This window comes from Rhyacophila brunnea, unplaced genomic scaffold (genome assembly GCF_057557595.1).
Source record: "Rhyacophila brunnea isolate RB1 unplaced genomic scaffold, BYU_Rbru_1.0 scaffold_15, whole genome shotgun sequence".
Lineage (NCBI taxonomy): Eukaryota > Metazoa > Arthropoda > Insecta > Trichoptera > Rhyacophilidae > Rhyacophila > Rhyacophila brunnea.
Window position 1 is genome coordinate 16,431,463 of NW_028232806.1, and position 20,728 is coordinate 16,452,190.

General features: G+C 35.2%; 1 protein-coding gene across 1 annotated transcript in view; it reads right to left on the reverse strand.

Annotated features, from left to right (window-relative positions):
• inv (invected) overlaps window positions 1-20,390 on the reverse strand; it is a 31,173-nt gene extending 10,783 nt beyond the window's left edge. Inside the window, exon 1 of the mRNA XM_085943013.1 lies at window positions 18,361-20,390. Within this exon, the coding sequence (XP_085799139.1) occupies window positions 18,361-19,453 (1,093 nt within the window). The 5' untranslated portion in view covers window positions 19,454-20,390. The remainder of the gene's footprint in view (window positions 1-18,360) is intronic.
• Between the last annotated feature and the right edge of the window lie 338 nt (window positions 20,391-20,728).

Genomic DNA, 20,728 nt, shown 5'->3' on the forward strand with positions numbered 1-20,728 from the left:
CAATGGTGTTCAAAGTTTGAAAGGAACTAAGAAACTGAAGAAGAAATTGGTTTTATCTTCTTCGGACTGAAGAATGTTTATGTTTGGCCTGTTTGGAGAATTTCACTTGCTCTAAACCTGGGCAAGAATGGATACAATGCACAACATGCAAACATTGGGCTCATTTTTCCTTTTTTCTTTTTCTTTTCTAAAGTTAGTTTTATGTGTCAGCCTTGTGATTTTAGTGATTACATATAAATACGAAGTAAATTAAATGCAAAAACCGTACTTTTATATACATTTTAAATTATTGTTTTAGTTGGTAACAATGTGCCCCTACCCTGTAACAATTTTCCCGCAGTAGGGGCACATTAATACAATTTTCATTTTTTGTTTTTAATGCAATTATTATTTTGGGAAGGTATGTATGGATACAAATAAACCGTATTGTACCTAATAGCTAAATATATGTAAAATTAGTAATAATTAATATGATGTGTCTTAAAATAAACGGATTAGAAATATTTCATGTTTTATTTTTATGTAACAACAAGCCCAGCCTCCCCCTACCTATGTATAAAAAATCAAGTTGCAACTATGACTGGAATCAAGGTTTGAAAAATCTTTTGAAAACCAAACGTAATATAGGTACCAAAGTACATATTATTATTATCTACCAGTGGCAGAGTGGCTTTTGGAAGTAGGTGTGTAAGCTATGGGGATCCAAAAAATAGTCCATGGATCCTATACCTATAATACGTGGAACAAACTGCTGTCAACTAACCGATAAATGCTTTCGAGTTTTTCATTTAACCAGTCATAAATTTACCCAATTATAAACAATTTAAAAATTACGCCCATTTAAAAGCTTCGAAAATCATCATTCATTATCGCACGGTTATTTTCAGATATTTCGACTGACACACCATCAGCAGACGCGGGCAATAACTCGCCTCACACATCATCTAAAATTCTAAAAGCTTTGATAGGCGCACTAGCTACTAGCTACTTCGTCATCGAAGCACGTAATGTACGAAACGATTTTGATTTAGCTCCCCGACCGTCGAACTCGACCCAATTGACTGAAAAGACAACCGCGGAGGCAGAGTGCAGTAGTCACTCGGCGATCGAGCTAATGCACCATTATAGATGTCATCGCCGGAGCTAATGGGCGGGGAGGGGATATGCTTATTTAAAAGCGGTACGACTCGAAGACTATCGTCCACTGTGTAATTTCGGACCGAATCTTGAATATTTTCTCATAAAATTTATACTAGGTAGGTATGATGGAATTTTAAATAACAAATTGACGAATTATTTTTGTTTTCGAAATAGTATAATAAGTTTAGTGATCATTGGTAGAATTATATTGATATATAATAAACTTAGGTAGGTAGGTAGTAGGTATATGTAGGTACCTATATTGTCATTCTTTTCGTCTTCTATTGTCTTCTTCTCGGTAAAGTTAATTGATTTTTTTGATCTTTCGTTTAGCACAGTTTACACCCGCTTAAATGATTATTATACCTACTAGGGACACATAAATAAAAAATTCAAAAGTACCTAAAGAGAATTACAACTATGTACCTACATGTAAAATTCTCCTGCGCCCAGTATTAACGTGTGGATCACAATACTGGGCACTCAGCGAGCAGAATGAGAGAAATTTGGATATTTTTGAGAGGAAACTCTAGAGAAGAATCTTTGGGGCTATTCAAAAAAATGGCATTTTGAAGTCGAGGTAAATATAATGAGGTGCTGTACACCATGTAGGTATAGAGGCAAAAAGATCACATACAAATGAAAACGCAAACACTACGCTAAATTGACTACGGGTAAAGAAGAATGCCAGTGAAGTCATCGGTAAGGCTGACGGCTTTCCACGCATCCCTTGAAGGCAAGAGAAGACCTAGACGGCCGAAACTAAAATGGCTGGACAACGTCACGTCATGAGATTTAAGAATGCTCGGCCAAAGCTACTGAGTAATGTCGGCGCTCGATCTTTCAGGATGGAGGAAATTTTTGAAGGAGGCCAAGACTGGCCAAGAGTTTTAGTGCCAGCAGTGATGATTATGAAAGAAAGTGTCAAATTACACGAAAATCAACATTTAATATTTTATACCTTTCACTGATAATGTATGGAGGCAATAAAACTAGTGTAGGTAGGTATTAGAAAAGCTTTTGACAAAATCATTGACTGCCTGCGATTCGATTAGAATGCTAGATTACCCATAGCGAAATACATATTCGAATCCCACTTTTAAATAATTCTATAAAAGCATTCTTGATACATATAATAATGTACCTAAGCTTTTTCAATGATTTAAAAAAATAAATAAATATTTTTATTTAATACTTGTACCAACTCAAAGTGATGATTAATCCACCCCTGCTGAATGTAGGTAGGTACCCATGATTCATGGATTAAATATCACGTATAGTCTATTCCTAACTACCCACACGTTTTTAAATAGGTATTAAGAATGACAATAATTTTCCCATGGGCAACAATGAAACGTCACTTCCGGGCAAGCAAAAAAGCTGCGCGCCCCGGCAGTTTCCTGTCTCACTTCTGCGAGCTCGCGCGCATGTCATACGAAACGAAGCGAGAGTAGATAGATATATTATATCAACGCAAATAAAGTATCAAAGCAAATAATAAAATGACTGATAATTCTTGGACCTCATTAGTTGGACCCCCGCGGCGACCGGCGTTCAATTCATACCCCTTCACTACACTCTTGAGTCTTGACTCTATTCTACATATTACGTTGTTTCGCTCAGTGGCGTGATTATAATATTACAATATATTGCTCTGTAATTTATTGCCATATCATCATTCATTGCCATATCACCATCTTTAATTTCTTCATTATTTACCTTTTAACCCCCCCCCCCCATATTACCAGGAAGTACCTAGCTCTTCTTCGATCTCTCCAATTCTAAACACCACAAGTTTTAAGGATTTTTAACCTTCCTGCTGGCTATATTATCAACAAATTTTAGAATCCGGTGCAGGCATGCCTATGCAAGTCTATTTTTAATATGGAGTTGAACCAGTTATCAGTGCCAGTTTTCAGGATATGAATGGATACCGTGGTCCAGAAAGCCTCGAAATATTAAATGCCTCTAATAGAAAATTAATGGTAAACTTCCTTACCCTAGCAGGTGTGTTGTAGTATAGTAGATACAGATTTCCAATGTGGAAAAATATGAGATAAACTTAAACACGTGTTAAAGACTATTTTCAATATTTACCTCTGTCTCATAATACTATGAATGTAAGTTTATCACTTAAACATAACGCGAATTGAATATTTGTGGACAGTTGACGTTTATTGTATGGCCTAAAGTAATAACGTGAGCCCTGCTTCAGAACTGCTACAAAACTCGGTAGGTTAAGCCAGATCCTATTAACGGTAAAATGTGTAGAAGGCAAAAAAGCTAATCATCATTGAATCAAAGGTTTATTATAAAACCGATAACATCCAACATAAGGCTTGCGGAGGATAGGGTAAGTTAGAGAAAGCTGATCCAGAATTCTGCAGTTGGTAGGTACCTATTCCAAAATGATCATGATTCTCAATCATGCGACTGCTGACGACAAATGAATACGGATTCACCAAATCAACTGCTTAATCTACAAACCGGCTAACTCCATTTGGGCAAATTGTTCAGTTGACTATCGAGTCGAATTTAACGGCCCACATCCTCAGCGTAGGTCAAAATATGGCTTTTATGGTATTTTCAGAGCATAACCCGGGACATTCCTTAAACATTGTAGATAACCTATTTATGTCATTTTGAAGCCTCATTATCCTTTATATTTATTTTAAACATTTGATGACTGTATAAAGTATTTTTATTGCATAAAATAGTATTCTTTTAAACCTCTCGCTATAATGTTTTAGAATATAGTCATATTTCAGTACATCCGGTACATTCAGGTACATTCACGTACCTACCTACCTACTAAACAAAAAATCTCATTAAGGGCCCACATGCCCAACAATGGTCAAAATGGAGCTTTGATGGTATTTTCAAAGCATTAGCCTGAACATTCCTTAAATTTAATGTTGGATATAATCTATTTAAGTATATAATTTTGAAGCCTTATTATCCTTCATATTTATTTTAAACATTTGATGACTACATAAAGTATTTTTATTACATAAAATAGTATTCTTTTAAGCCTCTCGATCTAATGTTTTAGAATTTAGTCATATTTCAGTACATCCATGTGCAGTGATGTTAATTTTTTTTGATTTATTCATTTTTAACCGCATTTACAAAACCATTAGTAAAATTAATGTTAACATTATATCGTGACATATTTACGTTAAAAAATTATATTTTATAATCTTTGTGATCCCAAATTTGACAAGAATTAGGCATTTATTATTCAAAAAATGTTCACGATTAACACATTTGAAGATAATTCTAAAGCTACTGATTATAAGCTATGTCTTTTTACTTTATAATAATTATTGACCTAAGAATAAGGTAGTATTTTTTTGAAATACGTCATTTCTATTGGCATTTCCCAGTAGCTAAGCTACAACATACGGCCGTAGCCATAAATTGACAAACGATAAATGAAGTAGGGAGTAAGATCATGTTAACGCGCGTGTTTGAACAGCTTAGCTTCCCATAAACCTATGTATAAAGAAAAATTATATAAAGAGCGGAGTTGTTCTATTTATGACACTTATTTGAAATTTGGCACCTGCAGTTGTGTGAAGTACGATTACGCATTTATTTATAGGTTTAGATGTTTGTGTGAGCATAGAAAACATGCTTTGTAACAAAATTCCATCAAAATCTCATTTTTGGTCTAAAGTGCAGTTGGCTGGTTTGCAAATTAAGCAGTTGAAATGGTTTATTCGTTTGTTTTTGTGTCCCTGCTCAGTCGCACTACATTGACGCCACTGCTGCAGAGGCACTTTGGTTTGGGCATGCGTGTCGTCAAACAGTGGGACTGTCGACGACGTTCGGCTTATTATGACATGACACAAGTATTTGCCGGATTGCGACTTGTCTGCAGGCAGTGAGTGCTCCGATCGGCCAACAAGCGCGCCGCGATTGCCAACCGGGGCACCTGTTAACAAAAACCAACAAAAGAACTCACTCGACTCACTATCTCGCGTAATTATATCATTATCATCTATCTACCGTCAGATTTTAATGGCTTCAGTAGACAGATAACTAGAGCACATATCTAAGTGCGTCATTTTATTAGTACCTACTCTATAATATGTAGACTAGATGCCTTATATAGCTTCATTATCATTATTTTTTTCTACTCAGTAGCAAGATAGGTATGTAGGTACTATCTATTTTTTTGGTAGCTAAGAACGACAGATAGTCAGTAGATACGATTGATCCCTCGTAGTCCCCCAGTCGATTCCCGGTGAGGTCACAATTTTTTTATGTGATTTTCTCAAAGCCTGGGTGTTTATCAAATCAAATCAAATTTAATTATTTTACATATAATGAACATAACAAATTATAAATACAAAGCGTTCACGACATGACATAAAATAAGTGTTAATAATTTTTAAAAATAGAAATACAGAGAATAAGTAATAAAATAAGTAACAAAATAAAAGTAGATGGAAGCACACAGAGTGAACTTTGATAGACCCTATCTTAAAAACTTGTAAAACAACGTCCACCTAAATTCACCCTCACGTAAGTGGAATATATCAATATCCGAAGCGATTTCATTAAACATGGTTACTGCCCTCCTAATTGGCATTACTAATGGCAGGTTAGTTCTGCACCGTGGGAGAACAAACAACGGATGCCCTCGATTCCTAAGGTGATTATCAGAGACGCACACGCCAACAAGAATGGCAGAGTTCACATTTACGCCGCGTATAAGTCTGAAAAAATATGTAGCTAAATAAAGATCCCTTCTAAATTTTAAGCTACAGTATGTAAGCATCCCTAAGAGAAAATCAGTCGGATAGAGCCACGGATAATATTCATACAGCCGAAAGTAAAGGAGTCTTTATGTGATCGTTTCGCTTTTACCACTACATTACGGGCTGTTATAGTGTTCGTAATATATATAGGACAAAGGTAATAACCAACAGTCTCAACACACCATTACAATCTTACGACAACCATAAGACTAAAATACACTCAAGACTAATCTTGGCATAGTTGGTAGAGTGGCCGTCTTTGAAAAATGCATGCATTTTTTTCAATGCTTATTTGATTGATCAGTGAAAGAGCCCAATGGGCCAGGTGAATGCCCAACAGCTATTGCTCGTAAAGAAGTATGTTAAACAAATACTCCGCTGAGGAGCGAATATTGTAATTTACTTTATTTAATTTTAAACTAAACTATTCGGGTCATACATAGCCCAGAAGGCCCAAATTGGCACGGACCTCGAGGGCTGAAAAATAAATTAGTTGATAAATAAAAGTATCAATCAGGTATCTATATAAAAATACATTTGCTTTGCAATTCCTTTCATGCTGAAAGTGGCCATTGTTATTTTTAAATATTCAAATGGAAAACATACCTACCTACCATTGTGTGGAGTGGATATGTATACCTATCCAAATGTTCCTAAAGAAACCCACAAACCACAGCCAGCCAGACATATAGGCATCTTCCACATGAAACATTCATCCGCTCGATTATACAGACGGGCAAAAAGCGACCAACGCAATGCAAACATTTATAGTCAGGTCGGTAGGTGGGTATCTACATACATCGGCCACTACCACGAACCTGCAACCACGACCGTGCAATAGTGCGTATCTCACAACGTTTCAATACCAATATGTGACAATTTAATAAAACACGTGTCATTTAATAAAAGGAAAAAATATCAATCAAATAGAAAATTGGGGTCTACGTCTGAATATTCCGTACACTTTGTGGAAAAGTACCAAATGAGTGTTTTTTTTTTTTGCTTAGATGGAATGGAACTCACAAAAGAGTTGCCAAACTTGTCAAACCTAACTGTGATACTGCGCCCACGTATGATCGGTATAATCGGGCAAATCATCATTAATAAAATAATGCTTGAAAAACGCTATCGGATTATCCAAATTAATTTTGAAAATTAGACATTAAATCGCATATAGACGTTGTTTCACCGCAAAAAAATCGTTCAGCGTTAACGGGTTTGTTAATAAGCAAAATTGCCGCATATGTAGTGAGACCCATCCAGAAGAGACCCTACGGACAAAAATGCACCGTTTGTTGCAGTTGACATCATCAGAGAATATTTCTTAAAAAATGAGACCGATGCTCGCGTTATGACCAATGGAGGTCGTTACCGGATCATCGATCAATATATATTTTTTTTAAATATGGATGATATTGATTTGGATGAGATGTGGTTTCAAAACAATGGTGCTACATGCCATACGGGGACCACAACCATCGACTTATTGAAATCAAAATTTGGCGATAAGTTGATTTAAAGAAATGGGCATGTCAATTGGCCTCCAAGGTCGTGTGATTTGAGACTTCTGGATTATTTCATATGGTGTTGTGTGAAATTTCTCATAGTTTGAATGCAATTTGGAAAACTGTTAGTAGAAAATGATGATTGTCGCACATTGAAATAAACGGTAATAATTTGAACAACATAAATACCTACCTAATAATTACACAATCTTTCAGTCATCAATTCTTAATTTATTGCGACTGGTTACCGCATTGCATTCGAAGATAATCAATAACTAACGATACCATCGTAATTCGCAATTCAGTAAATACCACGGTCTAAATATAGTCAGCCTTTATATATATTTTTTATTTTAAATTACCTAATATACGTCATTTTCATTTAGTAACCTAACAATATATTAAATCGTGGTAAAATATATAAGTACTTAGGTACCTATCATGGCAAATATATTAAGTATACTTATCGCAAATTGCTACTTTTTTTCAAAATTACGATTCCATTGCAAACTTCAATATAATGTTTTACCAAATGCTTAAGTAGGTATATCTATAAAACTTTACTAGGTTAAGTGAACATAAAAATAAAATATGTTAAGTATGCTATGTAGGTATATATCTCTTGGTACTAAAATAGAACTTTAAGTAGAAAGTTAAATGTAATTAAACAATAGGTTACCTAGGTACCAATAATATAGGTAAAGGAAAGTTATATGTAAGTTTAATTATTAAATGTATATTCATTATGATGGATAAATATGTAAGTAGGTAGGTACATATGTGATCATACAGGGTAGGGATTGCAATACCGGTATCCCAGTATATTTCGATACCGAAATACTGGTTTTAAAAATCGGACAATAGCGATATATTCGGTATTGAAAGTGGAAAAAATGTATTTATTAACATAAAAGGTTTAATGTGACTGTATTTTTGTCGGGTTACGCTATGTCTTGTTTACTTCTGTTTTCCTTCAACGGTATTAGAGACCAGCAATGACACGTGCTATAAAATATTAGGACCTTCATACTTACCTATATTATAGTTGATACTTCTGTTTTTTCTATATATTTCAAGAATACCGGTAGGTATTAGTCTGTTCATTTGGTATTGCAATTCGCGTAGGATCGTAATCTGGGTAAGTACCTACTTACCAGAAATTCGTAATTTTCAATGATTATACGGTGCTCCTGACCCTAAGTAAAATCTTATGCCTCATCTAGTTATTTGATGTGCATTTAATGTCTTTTGTAGTCCTAAGGTATTTTTTGTTGACTGTTGATATTCTTTAGCAGAGCGAAGAATCCTGTTGACGTGCAAAAAGTCGATTCGTTCGCATTATTATGGAAGTGAGTGATGCGAGATATAGAGGGAAAGTGAGAAAGAAGCTATGCAGGGAGGGATTATATTTTCTGGCTCCCTCTTTCTTAGAGGTTATAATACTTTGAAAATGTTCTTTCAATAGATTCAGCGATATACATACATGTATGAATGGTTGAAATCAGTATGTACCTACCTACCTACCTAGGTGCCCAATCAGGGGCGAATTGGTAGCTTGATACAGGCCCGTGATTTTTTCAATTCAATCAGATTAAAATTAAATTACACCTAAGTGCCTACATAGATAATAAAAAAGTTGGTCAAATCTCCTCTAGGTAGGTAGTGTGGTTTCATTTAAGCATGGTTTAATTTAATTTTAAAAACTAACCAAAATCATCTCCAATTATTTATATTCTTAGTTCAATGAAAACAAATAAGTATGTTTGACAATTTAGGTAGGTATAGTGTGCACTACTTAGATATTTCGGATCTCCACAGCCTTCCTCCACTCTTCGCCACTGGTCGATACATACCTATCATAATGTAATATTTGTCATAATAAGCAGTATATCTTCCTACAAATGTGCTGCATGTTATATTTACCACTAATATTTATGCGTTGAAATGCTGTAATAATCTGTACGTAGGTAGGTACCTACCTAAATCTACCGGAAAAATATCGTAACAGATCGGCAATATCAATAAGTATTAACATTTGTGTAAGTCCCGTCAGTATGACTAATAGGTACCTAAATAGGTACCTACCTATAGTTAGGTAGGTAGGTACCTACGATTAAGTAATCCATTCCAATCTTCGCTATTGCTATCTAAATGTAACTAAAATCTAAATGCATAATGTAGTGGGCGATTATCTATGTAGATTCTTATTGCGTAAGTATGTACCTACTAATAATTTTAATAATTAATATTATGTACTGCGAGACAATGTAATATCTTGTTCCCTACTCCTAGACATCTGAAACCTATCTCACCGCATGCTACTTAGGTACTTACTTCTGCAGTCATACAATAAGTTAGGTGAAAACTCCGGAAAACTAATCGAATGAGCTACAAAATCTGTAGTCAGGCAGATTCCTGATAAATAGGTAGGTTCCTACCTACCGATTACCGACTACGGTATCGGCACCATACCGGAACCGGTTCGTACCTCTCCACCTCGCATGCGCAGACCAGCTGCTCCGAAACCAGGCGCATGCACTTTGACGTTTCTATCGAGTAAAGTCACTGCACTTAATAAATAAAATTGTTAGCTGATACAGAATGCAATATATAGGTACGTAATGCTATATCGCGTAAGAAAAATCCTGATATAAATCCTAGGTATAATACCTATATACGACGACCAATCATTGGGTATTTTTGATTCCAGGTTAGAGAATAGCTAATAAACCCTTCGCAATTTCCACACTACGCCACCACGCTTCCTGTGGGCTTTCTAACCGGTTGATTTTGTTCATTCCAAAACTTTACTATTAAAATTCTCAAGCTTAACTACTATGAATGAATAGAGCGTGTTGCTTCCTTCAATTAATTGTCCACAATCAAACAAACTTTTGAATTAATATTATCTGTGTTGACAGCATTGAATGCCTTAAAAGTGTATAAATAAAAAATAATATGGGAGCTTGCTCTTAAATATTGATTTAGTAACTAACTTACTTGATGTTCGATTAATTTTATTAGGCAGGGCAATAGAAAAATAATTTGTTTTTATACTGATAAAACGTAAGTATGATTAAAACAGAATATCAATACTTTAATGTAACTATCAGTGGCGAAGACTCCATACTAGGCGATTATTTGAAGCCTAACTTCTTAAGAAAAATATTTTTTAATTGCATATTGACTTATTTATATAATCACTTGGTTATAATATATTCTTTAAAATAATTTATTTTGCCAACGAGAGATGCCGTATGTGTAAGAATATATTACACAGATAAAAATATATAATATGTATATATATAATAAAAATATACCACAGCGCACCATCTGTCTTGACGTAAATAAAGGTCGAATTATGTTTCAAATAATTCTCAATTTTTTCATATGGACTTTATGTCCCCAGTCTGTCGAATTGTATGAACTAAGGTAAGCTCCGATCGCAGAGCCTAAAACTAAATAATTAATAATCAGATAATTAAAAAAAAAATTATGGTGTTTAATCGAGTATTAATAAATATAGACTGTTTTTAAAAATAAAAAGAATTTTTATCTAATTATTTTTGATGTGTATAAATGTTTTCAAAAAATACGTAATTTAAACTGATCGCTTAAATTTATGTCGTCAGTGAGTTTTTGAAGTTTCGTTAAATTAGTGTATTGATGTCATATGTGTACCCATTCATTAGTAGTAATATCATATTACTTATTATTTATCGAAAGCGCCTACACCTGACAAGTGTGTTCTTTTAATCAGATCTCCACAGCCTACCTCTTTCCAAAAGTCACCCTTCGCCACTGGTAACTATTAATGTTATTATGTTTAGTACCTAATGTATTTATTCATATAAGTGCCTACCTACTATAAGGAAGCAATTTTATTCAGTGATTTTTGGCATCAAGGTGTATGCCGTAACTGGCTGGCAATCTGGAAGTAGGTAACCTAACTACTTGCTTACAATTTAGATGTACCTAGTTGTAGATACTTATGCCTCTCAATAAGCCCTAAATTGATTCTTTTTCGTCAAAACCAATCAATAGCTGCATTCAAGATGTAGGTAGGTAGATACCTACCTAATCAATACTGTGTTGTATAAATTAATATGACCTATTACTACGAATCGGACCACACGTTGCTGCATACACAAGGTAAATAATAAGCATGCAGGTATAGGTGTTACAGAGGTAGACTGGTAGGTAATAATACCAGGTAATGTTGCATAGTCATACATGTGCAAGTGCTTAGATAAAAACGCATGATGCAACGGCCATAATGAATCTATTTCATACAGGCAGGTAAATATCTACCTATGACACGCATGGCGATTGCAGATAGGGCTAGACTGGAAAATGAAAAATAAATTTATTTCGATAACTAATTTAAGTGGGTGCATATTACCTAATAAGTCATTTGAAAAGTGGACTGTATGTAGGTAGGTGATTCGTCGATTTTCAACCGCTAGATACCTATACGAAATAGGTAAAAATATGCCTACATACCTACCTAGAGGAATAAATACAATATAATAGACTTGAATTCACGGGTACTCTAATGGACAGAAGTGGGGCCCCACGCTCAAGCAAAAATATTCGTTCCGTAAATATTTAATTTTATCTAAATCATTTCAATCAATCAAAACAGGAAAAATTTCATATAATTCGATATAGCATGGATAATAAATAACTTTATAGCCTCTAGGCCAGTGGTTCTTAAACGGTGCACCGCGAAAAAAATTATAAAAACAGAAAAATCTTCACTTAACGAAAACATTGCCGAGGAAATTATTTCCACTATAACAGAACATTTAACTTTAAGAAAATATTGCATATTAATTTTCTTCCTTAGATATAGAATATTATGACTGGATACGAAATCTATTTGCTACGATTTATATGTACATCGAGTTGTGAATTTTCATACCAATAAAACGAAGAATTGGTCACCTTGTCAAAAATTAAATTTTATGATATAGGCAACTATGGAGGAATTTTGGATATCTGTCCAAGACGAATAACTACTTCTCTACATGAGGACACTGAAAATTTAAAGTTTTCAACATCATATTTTTGTGTGAGCTCGGTTTCTCAACAATAACTAATATAAAAACTAAAAAACGAGAACGACTTAGACTTAGACTTTAGACTAAGAATTATTGAGGGTAGCCATATCAATTATTCGACCTAATGTTTCTGAAATTTGCGAAATCCGACATGCTCAGGTATCACATTAATTGATTTTCACATCAAATAAATTCCATTTTGTTTTGGGTAATTTTAGTTAAAGTTTTTCCATGTATGTAATGTCTTTTCTATAATATTTTTTTTCTTTGACTGTTTTATAATTTTTTTTTCAGACCGTTTGATTTTGATGCACCGCATTTTTTTCTTATGATCAAAGGTGTACCGTGACTTCGAAAAGTTTAAGAACCACTGCTTTAGGCAGTTGCGTAGCAAGGGGCGGGCGATTGGGGCAGTTGCCCCGGATACTGATGTGAAATTTCACTGAAATGGAAAAATAAAAATTAGGTAATACATTTCGTAGGTATGTCGAGCTTACCTTATAATATATAATAATACTTAATTATTATAAAACAATCATTATTCGTAGGATGTTTTATCACATGAATGGTCAAAGACATAGCTTATAATCAGTATTATCTTTAGAATTATCTGCGATTGTGCCCATTTTTTGAATAATAAAATGCCTAATTCTTGTCAAATATGGGATCACAGAGATTATAAAATATATTTTTTTATCGTTAATATTTCACTATATAATGTTAACATTACTATTACTAATGGTTTTATAAATGTGTTTAAAAATTAATAAATCTTAACACCACTGCACTGGATGTACTGAAATATGACTAAATTCTAAAACATTAGGTCGAGAGGTTTAAAATAATACTATTTTATGTAATAAAAATACTTTACGCAGTCATCAAATGTTTGAAATAAATATAAAGGATAATATCTACAACAATTAAGGAATGTTCATTCGAATGCTTTGAAAATACCATAAAATCTCCATTTTGACCATTGCTGGGCATGTGGCCCCTTAATGATAATTTTTGTTTAGTATGTAGGTAGGTACCTGTGATATGTTGAAAATTCACTGTTTCGTTTAACAGCAAATAGGATGAAAAGTTCTATAATTTTTACCTACATCAAAAAATTGAGGATCCCCAGTTTGAATGGTGTATTTTTTTTAAATACGCAGATTCAGATACCTACCTATATTATTAGTTAGTTAATCCATGTTATTTAAATCTTTTAACGGTAACCGAATAAAATTGAACTAGATATTTATAAATATTATAGGTCCATACAAGTGTGCCCAGGTACAAGTTTTATATTGTGTATGAGCCACATTTTTGTTACTGCCCGGTCACTAAAACACCTTGCTACGCCCCTGTATAAGTATTCCAATTATTGAATATGAATATACGAATACAGATCATTAAGATTTTTTTTTATTAATTCGAATCAATTTAAGTTACACTAGTTACAGAGTTACTTAGGCTCGCCAATATTGTTATTCATTCCTGAATAATGTAGCAAACATGAAGTGAATAAGGAAAAATCTCAAAATTACAATAGCTACCCCTACCTACAACTTATTTTCACGTTTGCACTAAATTGCCAACAGCGGTCAATTTTCCGTGAACTAGAGATCATGCAGGGTTTTTTTACTGGATAGAATTTTTATCAGGGAGACCTACATTCAGTCCTGATATCCATGACTCCTGGTTCTAAACTTCAATAGTCAACGTAATGGGTATCGCATGTGTGGATGTGCCTATAGAAAGCATGGGGAAAGGAATTGGTCAATTTCTGAAATGACATAGGTAATTGCATTATTATCCATAGGCCGCAGTAGGTAGGTAGGTACATATACTTACTAACAAATCATGCGATAATGCAGTCATCGGTAACCTTTGAAAAATTTTGTTATTGCGATTTCAAAGTTCATTGAAAACATGTAGGTACCCACCTAAGTAGGTACCCACTACTGACAACCCAATTCGATAGATAGGTACTTACTTAACTAGGTACCTACATGTACTTAATACTTACATAACTGTGCCTGAAATACCTGAAATTATCGTAACCCATCTAGGTATCTACTATACAAAAATCTTGTCAAACGTGGAATCATACTAGGTTCCAAAAGATGCTGCGTGCGGTGGTTTTATGGAGTGGTGGACATCTTAAATAATATATAGGTAATAAGCAAATTTGACCATACAATTGATCGATAAATACCTATAAAATAGTAGGTACCTACTTACCTATAGATATATATTCGGTAGGTAGGACATACTTTATTGAATATTTATGAGTGGTACCTGCTTCTAGCACGCCACTGCTACACACCATTCTCATTTTAGAGTTTAGACAGTGGAGTGCGTGATAATTATATATATTAAAAACAATTCATCATAACTAGGTACAAACTGAACTACCTAACAATCGATTTGATGGAATTGCAGGATGATATAAATTAACTCATGACTTGTACCAATTTGTGTCAACCTAAGGGCAAAGTATACCTGGTAAGTAAATTTAATCTCGTCGACTTGCAGCCTCAAGTTTGACCCTATTTAAGATTATAAGTGCCAAAACATTACTCTGAGGCCAAAACACACAGCATTGCAGACTATGATGGTTCTTGCTTGATTCCAATTGGATCCATTTTTTGGAATCAAGCACCGTTGTAGCACCTTAGTCTGCATCGATTTTTAGCATCGTATGTCTCGGTCATTGGCGGTAAACGAGATAGGTACCTACCTACCTACGTGAACAGTTTGCGTACGTGCATACTAATTATTTATTTATGTAGACTCAAAGATCTAACAGTAGATGACACTAGCTGTAAATATGTAGGTACCTATTTATGTATAGATATAATATATAATTAAATCAATTAAGATTTAAATTATAGGTAGATAGGTACATACTACATGCATCATTCATTAAATTTTAACAATATGAGGTTAGGTATCTAATAATTCCAATTAGAAAACTGACATTTTTCTACCATTCACAATCGATGAACAAAAACTAGTTCAAACCTATCTAGATAGCCCTGGTAACCGAATAGGTAAGTTTAACATAGTAAGACAACGCACAGAGGAATATAATCAGCATGGAGAGGCCTTTGTCAGGCTGATTGTGATACCAAATAACAATAGGTATTATATCTATACATATTCTCGATTGGATTAATCGACCTGCTGTTGTCACATGAAATTCTAAATAGGTGAGAATTTTTCAAAAATTAAAATAGTGGCTCTCCAGCCAACGGTGTGCAAGCTCTGCAAAATACTCAATAACGCGACATCCCAGTTAATAAGCGCAACACAGGCCGCAAGATTGTTTCCGGAAATGCGCATGCAAAACCACAGCTCGATATTAATAATTTTGTTTGTCCAACTGTCGTCCTATTTCTGCAATCAATTATATTATTAAGTATATTATTATTGCCAATTGACGACATCCCCTAGTTACAGATGAAAATAACTTATACCTACCTATGTAGGTGGCAGTGACGAGGGGTGGAGTAGGCTGTTAGGTAAGATCCTACTTAGTGCACACTAAACTTTTTCAGTAAAAACTATTTGTTTTCATTCAACCACAGAACAGATACCTAATAAATATAATACCGATAGGCTATGTTCAATACGCCACATGTTGATGCAGGGTTTTGATTGTGTGAGTGTCCTACGAAAATGAAACAAGCATTATGCACGTGCAATAGTGTGTGTAATAAGCCAATATTAAATGAGCGTAAATGCATAAACCGAGAGTAGTTTTCAGTATTCGACGTATAACGTATTCTTGACACGTTTTAAAATTTATTCAATATTATTCCATACTCGAGATCGGTTGCCTGCATCTGCTTACTCGTTAGGTATTTCAGTTTCAATTATTTGTGAGTTCCCTGCATTCAACTATGACTAGGTAGGTAGAAGGTGTTTGTTAGTTTTTGAATTGCAATGAAATCCTGCCAAATCCAAGCCATAAGTAGTAGAACAGTAGATAATAGTCAAAAAATATTCGTTTATCTATAAAATATCTAAAAGTATACCTAGGTACCTACCAATAAAAACTGACCAATGCCATCTGCAATATGTTGGACCTACCTACCTATTTTTAATTCAACGTAAACAAATAATCGGATCGCCCATAGCATATCTACTTAAACTATTATGGTTTGGTTTAGGCAGGGTTCAATTACCTCCTAGGTACCTATTTTAATAACTACGCAGCACCTTCTGCAAATTGTGTTTTAAAATTAGGTAGAGGTCTTTCGTTCTACAGGGACACTGTTGTACGCTAAAAACGATTTGCAGTTGTGTTGGTGTTCTTTGGTAGTATTGACACAGGGTGTGCATGAAGAATTACGGAAAAATAAGCATATTTTTATGACTTATTGTTTTAATAAAATATGGAATAAAAATGCGTACATTAGAACGTAGGTACCTGTAGGTATATTATTTACTTATACTGATAGTTACAATTCAATGAAAACATCGTGTATTATTATTTATTTAGTTGGGATTGGGAATATACAATGTTTTGGAATTTATGAATTAGCCTTAACGATATCATTATCGTTATTTAACAGATTAGTTATAAATGTATAGAGAACTAAACAAAACCCAATGCTTACGGGCCGCACCTAAGTATGATTAACAAAGTTTAGTGTGCACAATTTATGTTCAATCTTAACAGCCTACCTCCACCCCTCGCCACCGGTAGCTAAGTAGGTAGGTACACACCTACCGGCAGGAGCGGATTGGTAGCATGTCACCGGCCAAGGAAATTTTCTAACAACAAAGTTTTCGCGATCACTGGATATTGAGTGGCTCGGATGGCATTAGAAATGTAATAAACACGAGGCGACAAGGCGCGATTATTTCCTATAATCTCATTCAACAGTTTCAATTGCAGAACCTTATTCGAATCTGTCCGTAGGTAGGTCATATCTATATAGGTACCTAGATGTTAATAATTTGCTGTAAGCAATGTAGAGCTATAAAAAATACTTTCAGGGCTCCTACTGGAATTTCGCCTGCCATCTACGTAGGTAGGTACTACCAAGCTTTACCTTACCTATCTCTATAAAATCATAAATTTAGTAGATTATGTTGATTTAATACTTATTTACGTTTATAAGTATAATTTTAGTAAGTAGGTACCTAAGTATAGAAACTATTCTCTATTCTTTCTCCAACGACGGCGCTAACCACATACCTAGGTATGGTAGAGTGGTGTCAGGTTCTTGTGGCAGTGCAGGCGACTCATTTAGGTGTTGGTATCGTTACTTTAAAATGACACTAACACCGTTGCAAACTGATTTCGCCGTGGCCGCATTGACAGAAGAATCTGTCCTTCCTCTATCTAATACAAATAATACCTATTAGTTATACGATTATAGAACCAATAATTAATTAGGTTTAATTAATTATTATTAATTACTAGTTGGAAGAGCTGATTGAAACGAGTTGGAAGAGGTGATTAAACAACAAACAATCATAAGATACTGTAAGTCCCAAATACTACGATGGGCGGAACATGTGGAGCGAATGCCTGAAGTTAGTGCGCCAAGGATCATGACGAAGTGGCTACTCCAACGAAGAGACCCAGAGGCCGACCAAGAAGGAGATGGGCTGACGTCGTAGAAGAGGACTGGTTTCATATAGGAAGACCCGGTAACTGGAGAAGTGTGGCGAGAGACAGGCGTGAGTGGAGAGCGGTTGCGGAGGAGGCCAAATCCCACCCCGGGATGTAGCGCCGTGGAAGAAGAAGAAGAATTAATTAGGTACTTAGGTAGGTAGTTACCTATAGTAGTTAAGGGTGTCGCTAGTCCTTCGCGCTATAATTTCAGATTCCTTATACTACAACGGTTAGTCAAAAGTAATAAATCAAATAAAACTCACCAGAACTGGGTCTGTCGCTGTATCTGGTGCAGTAAACCCACGCCGGCCACTGCTGCCCCTTGCCCTGGTCCCCATTCGAGGAGTCGCCAGCCTTCGAAGATGTCCCGTCGTCAGATCCGGCAGCTATCGATGAAGACGCCGTCGAGATAGAAGAGTTTGCTGAGCCAGGCCTGCAAGATTCTTCGACGCTCGTCGTAGCAGCGTGAAAACTGGCGAAATTCTTCGGCCTTTCGATTTGGGAGTGATTAGAGCTGGCTCTTCCGGGATCCGCGAAGCCGTTAGAGGTGTGCTTCGAAGGAATTGGTTTAACTACTCCAATTTGTGACACAGCATGATGTAATCCGCCTAACGGTAGCCTGGCGTTTCGTATTTCCATACTTTTCTTACTGCTTAAAGTTCTTCCATTAATATTATAATCGTTTTGTGTTTTAATTTGAATATTTCTAACGTCATGAGACTGCTTCGCCAGCTCGTAAGGCTTGTATAAAATACTCTGGATAGGTCCACCTGCTTTTGGACCTTCGATTTTATTGGTACTCTTCCTGATAGCGTTCAAGCCGAATTCAGGTCGAAGAATATTGGAAATTGAGAACTGCAAATTAGTATTATGGTCTTCAGTGTCAATTCCGTTGATTTGTTGAGGATGATTTGCTATATGATGAGGTGGCGAAAAATTCTGATGGTGCACCAGCAATGGTCTCGCATCGAAAGCTGCTCCGACGAAAGACCTCAGCGGCGAATTTCCATTCATGATAACGTACGGGTTCAAATACGGATTGTAAATAACATTCTGATGATTTCTGTTCGGCAAATAACTGCTTTCGTCAATTTCGTTGGATGTCATGTTTACTGGAAGTGTAACAATCCCTTGGGTCTTCACATAAGCCATGTTTGACGATATCATTCTATCGCTCGGAGACTTTGTCCTGTCGTATTTTGAGGTGATGGTGCTGCAGGTGTAAGGCTTCAGAGCTCGTTCGTTGGGGTTTGGGCTTGGAGAGCTAGTCGGGCTTGAGTGGTTTGTTGGAGATCCATTCGCCATCGGGCCAGGACTGTTCGCTTGGTTTGGGCTGCAACGGTCTTCAAATGCCATCTTTCACGAATTTACTTTAAATTTTATAATGTTCATACAGGTATCTAATCTACCAACGTCAAAATTTAAGTTAAGTAGGTACTTATGTGTATTTAATTGAATTTTTTGACACCACACAATTCAGTCATTAGCACAGAAAACATGTAAGTTTGTTTGTTTCATAAATATTGAAAAATCAATAAATTGCTTAGGCACAAATTCACTGCCCTATTAAAAAACGCTTACCTATATAGGTATCAGTAGGTACCCAGCACTTAACTAGCGTAGGTAGGTAACTAATCTATCAGTCAATAAGTTCAAATTCAAATATAGAATCCCTATTTTGAATATTATGTTGGTAAAAAAACACAGTCTTAATTTATCGTTCTTTTGATTGTTTTCACACACGAAAATGTCAGAATTTTAACAACTTAAATACAAAAGCATCAGCGGCATAAGGTAAGCTCGTACGAAACGCGTGATTAATTGTCTGAAAGTCGTAAATAAACAATTCACGTGAACACAATCTGTCATTTCTATCAAACTGTCATTACAAAAAAGCCACCATAAAGAATATTATGACCGGTCGATTAAAAAACAATCAAACGTGGACTAACCTGCGCCTAATGTTCTTCCAATAGTTAAAACGTTAACGATTACCGTCCACTTTTAACTGTCTTCAACTTTAATTGCACATTTTATGGGTTATTTTTCACAATCACAAAAATGTCACACGCAATCAATGATGGGACAATCGATTTTCATTGTTCATAGTTATTTACACAGTCTATTGTCGATATTTTGCCGGAATCATTGCACAGAGTCAATATATATTTTACACAATTCACTTTTTTTTAAGTCAGAGTTTATTAAAACATACGAAAACGTGTTTTTATAGACATTTTCGCGAGCGGAAAAAGTCTGACCGTGTGCATTTGAACGCGTTCCAACTGACATTGCACACCGATCCGAAGTTAGCCAATAAAAACAATAGCAATGATAAACATGTATTGAAAATCACACACGATCGTAATAATAATATTAGCACAATGCACGCAAGAATGTGTGTGTACCGGGTCGACGATGTTTTAAATTGAAGTGTGTCCTGCAGTAATGGACAGGACAGGACGACTTCGTCTCGCTACATGACAAGAAATAGACCTGGTATAACTATATTAACCGCTTGACAGCTCCTTCGCTCCAACACAAGCACACCCAGCAGTGTGTGTGTGCTGAAGACACGCCTAAATTTATTCCATCTCATTATGAAAACGCAGCCTTTCAAAAACCGAACTT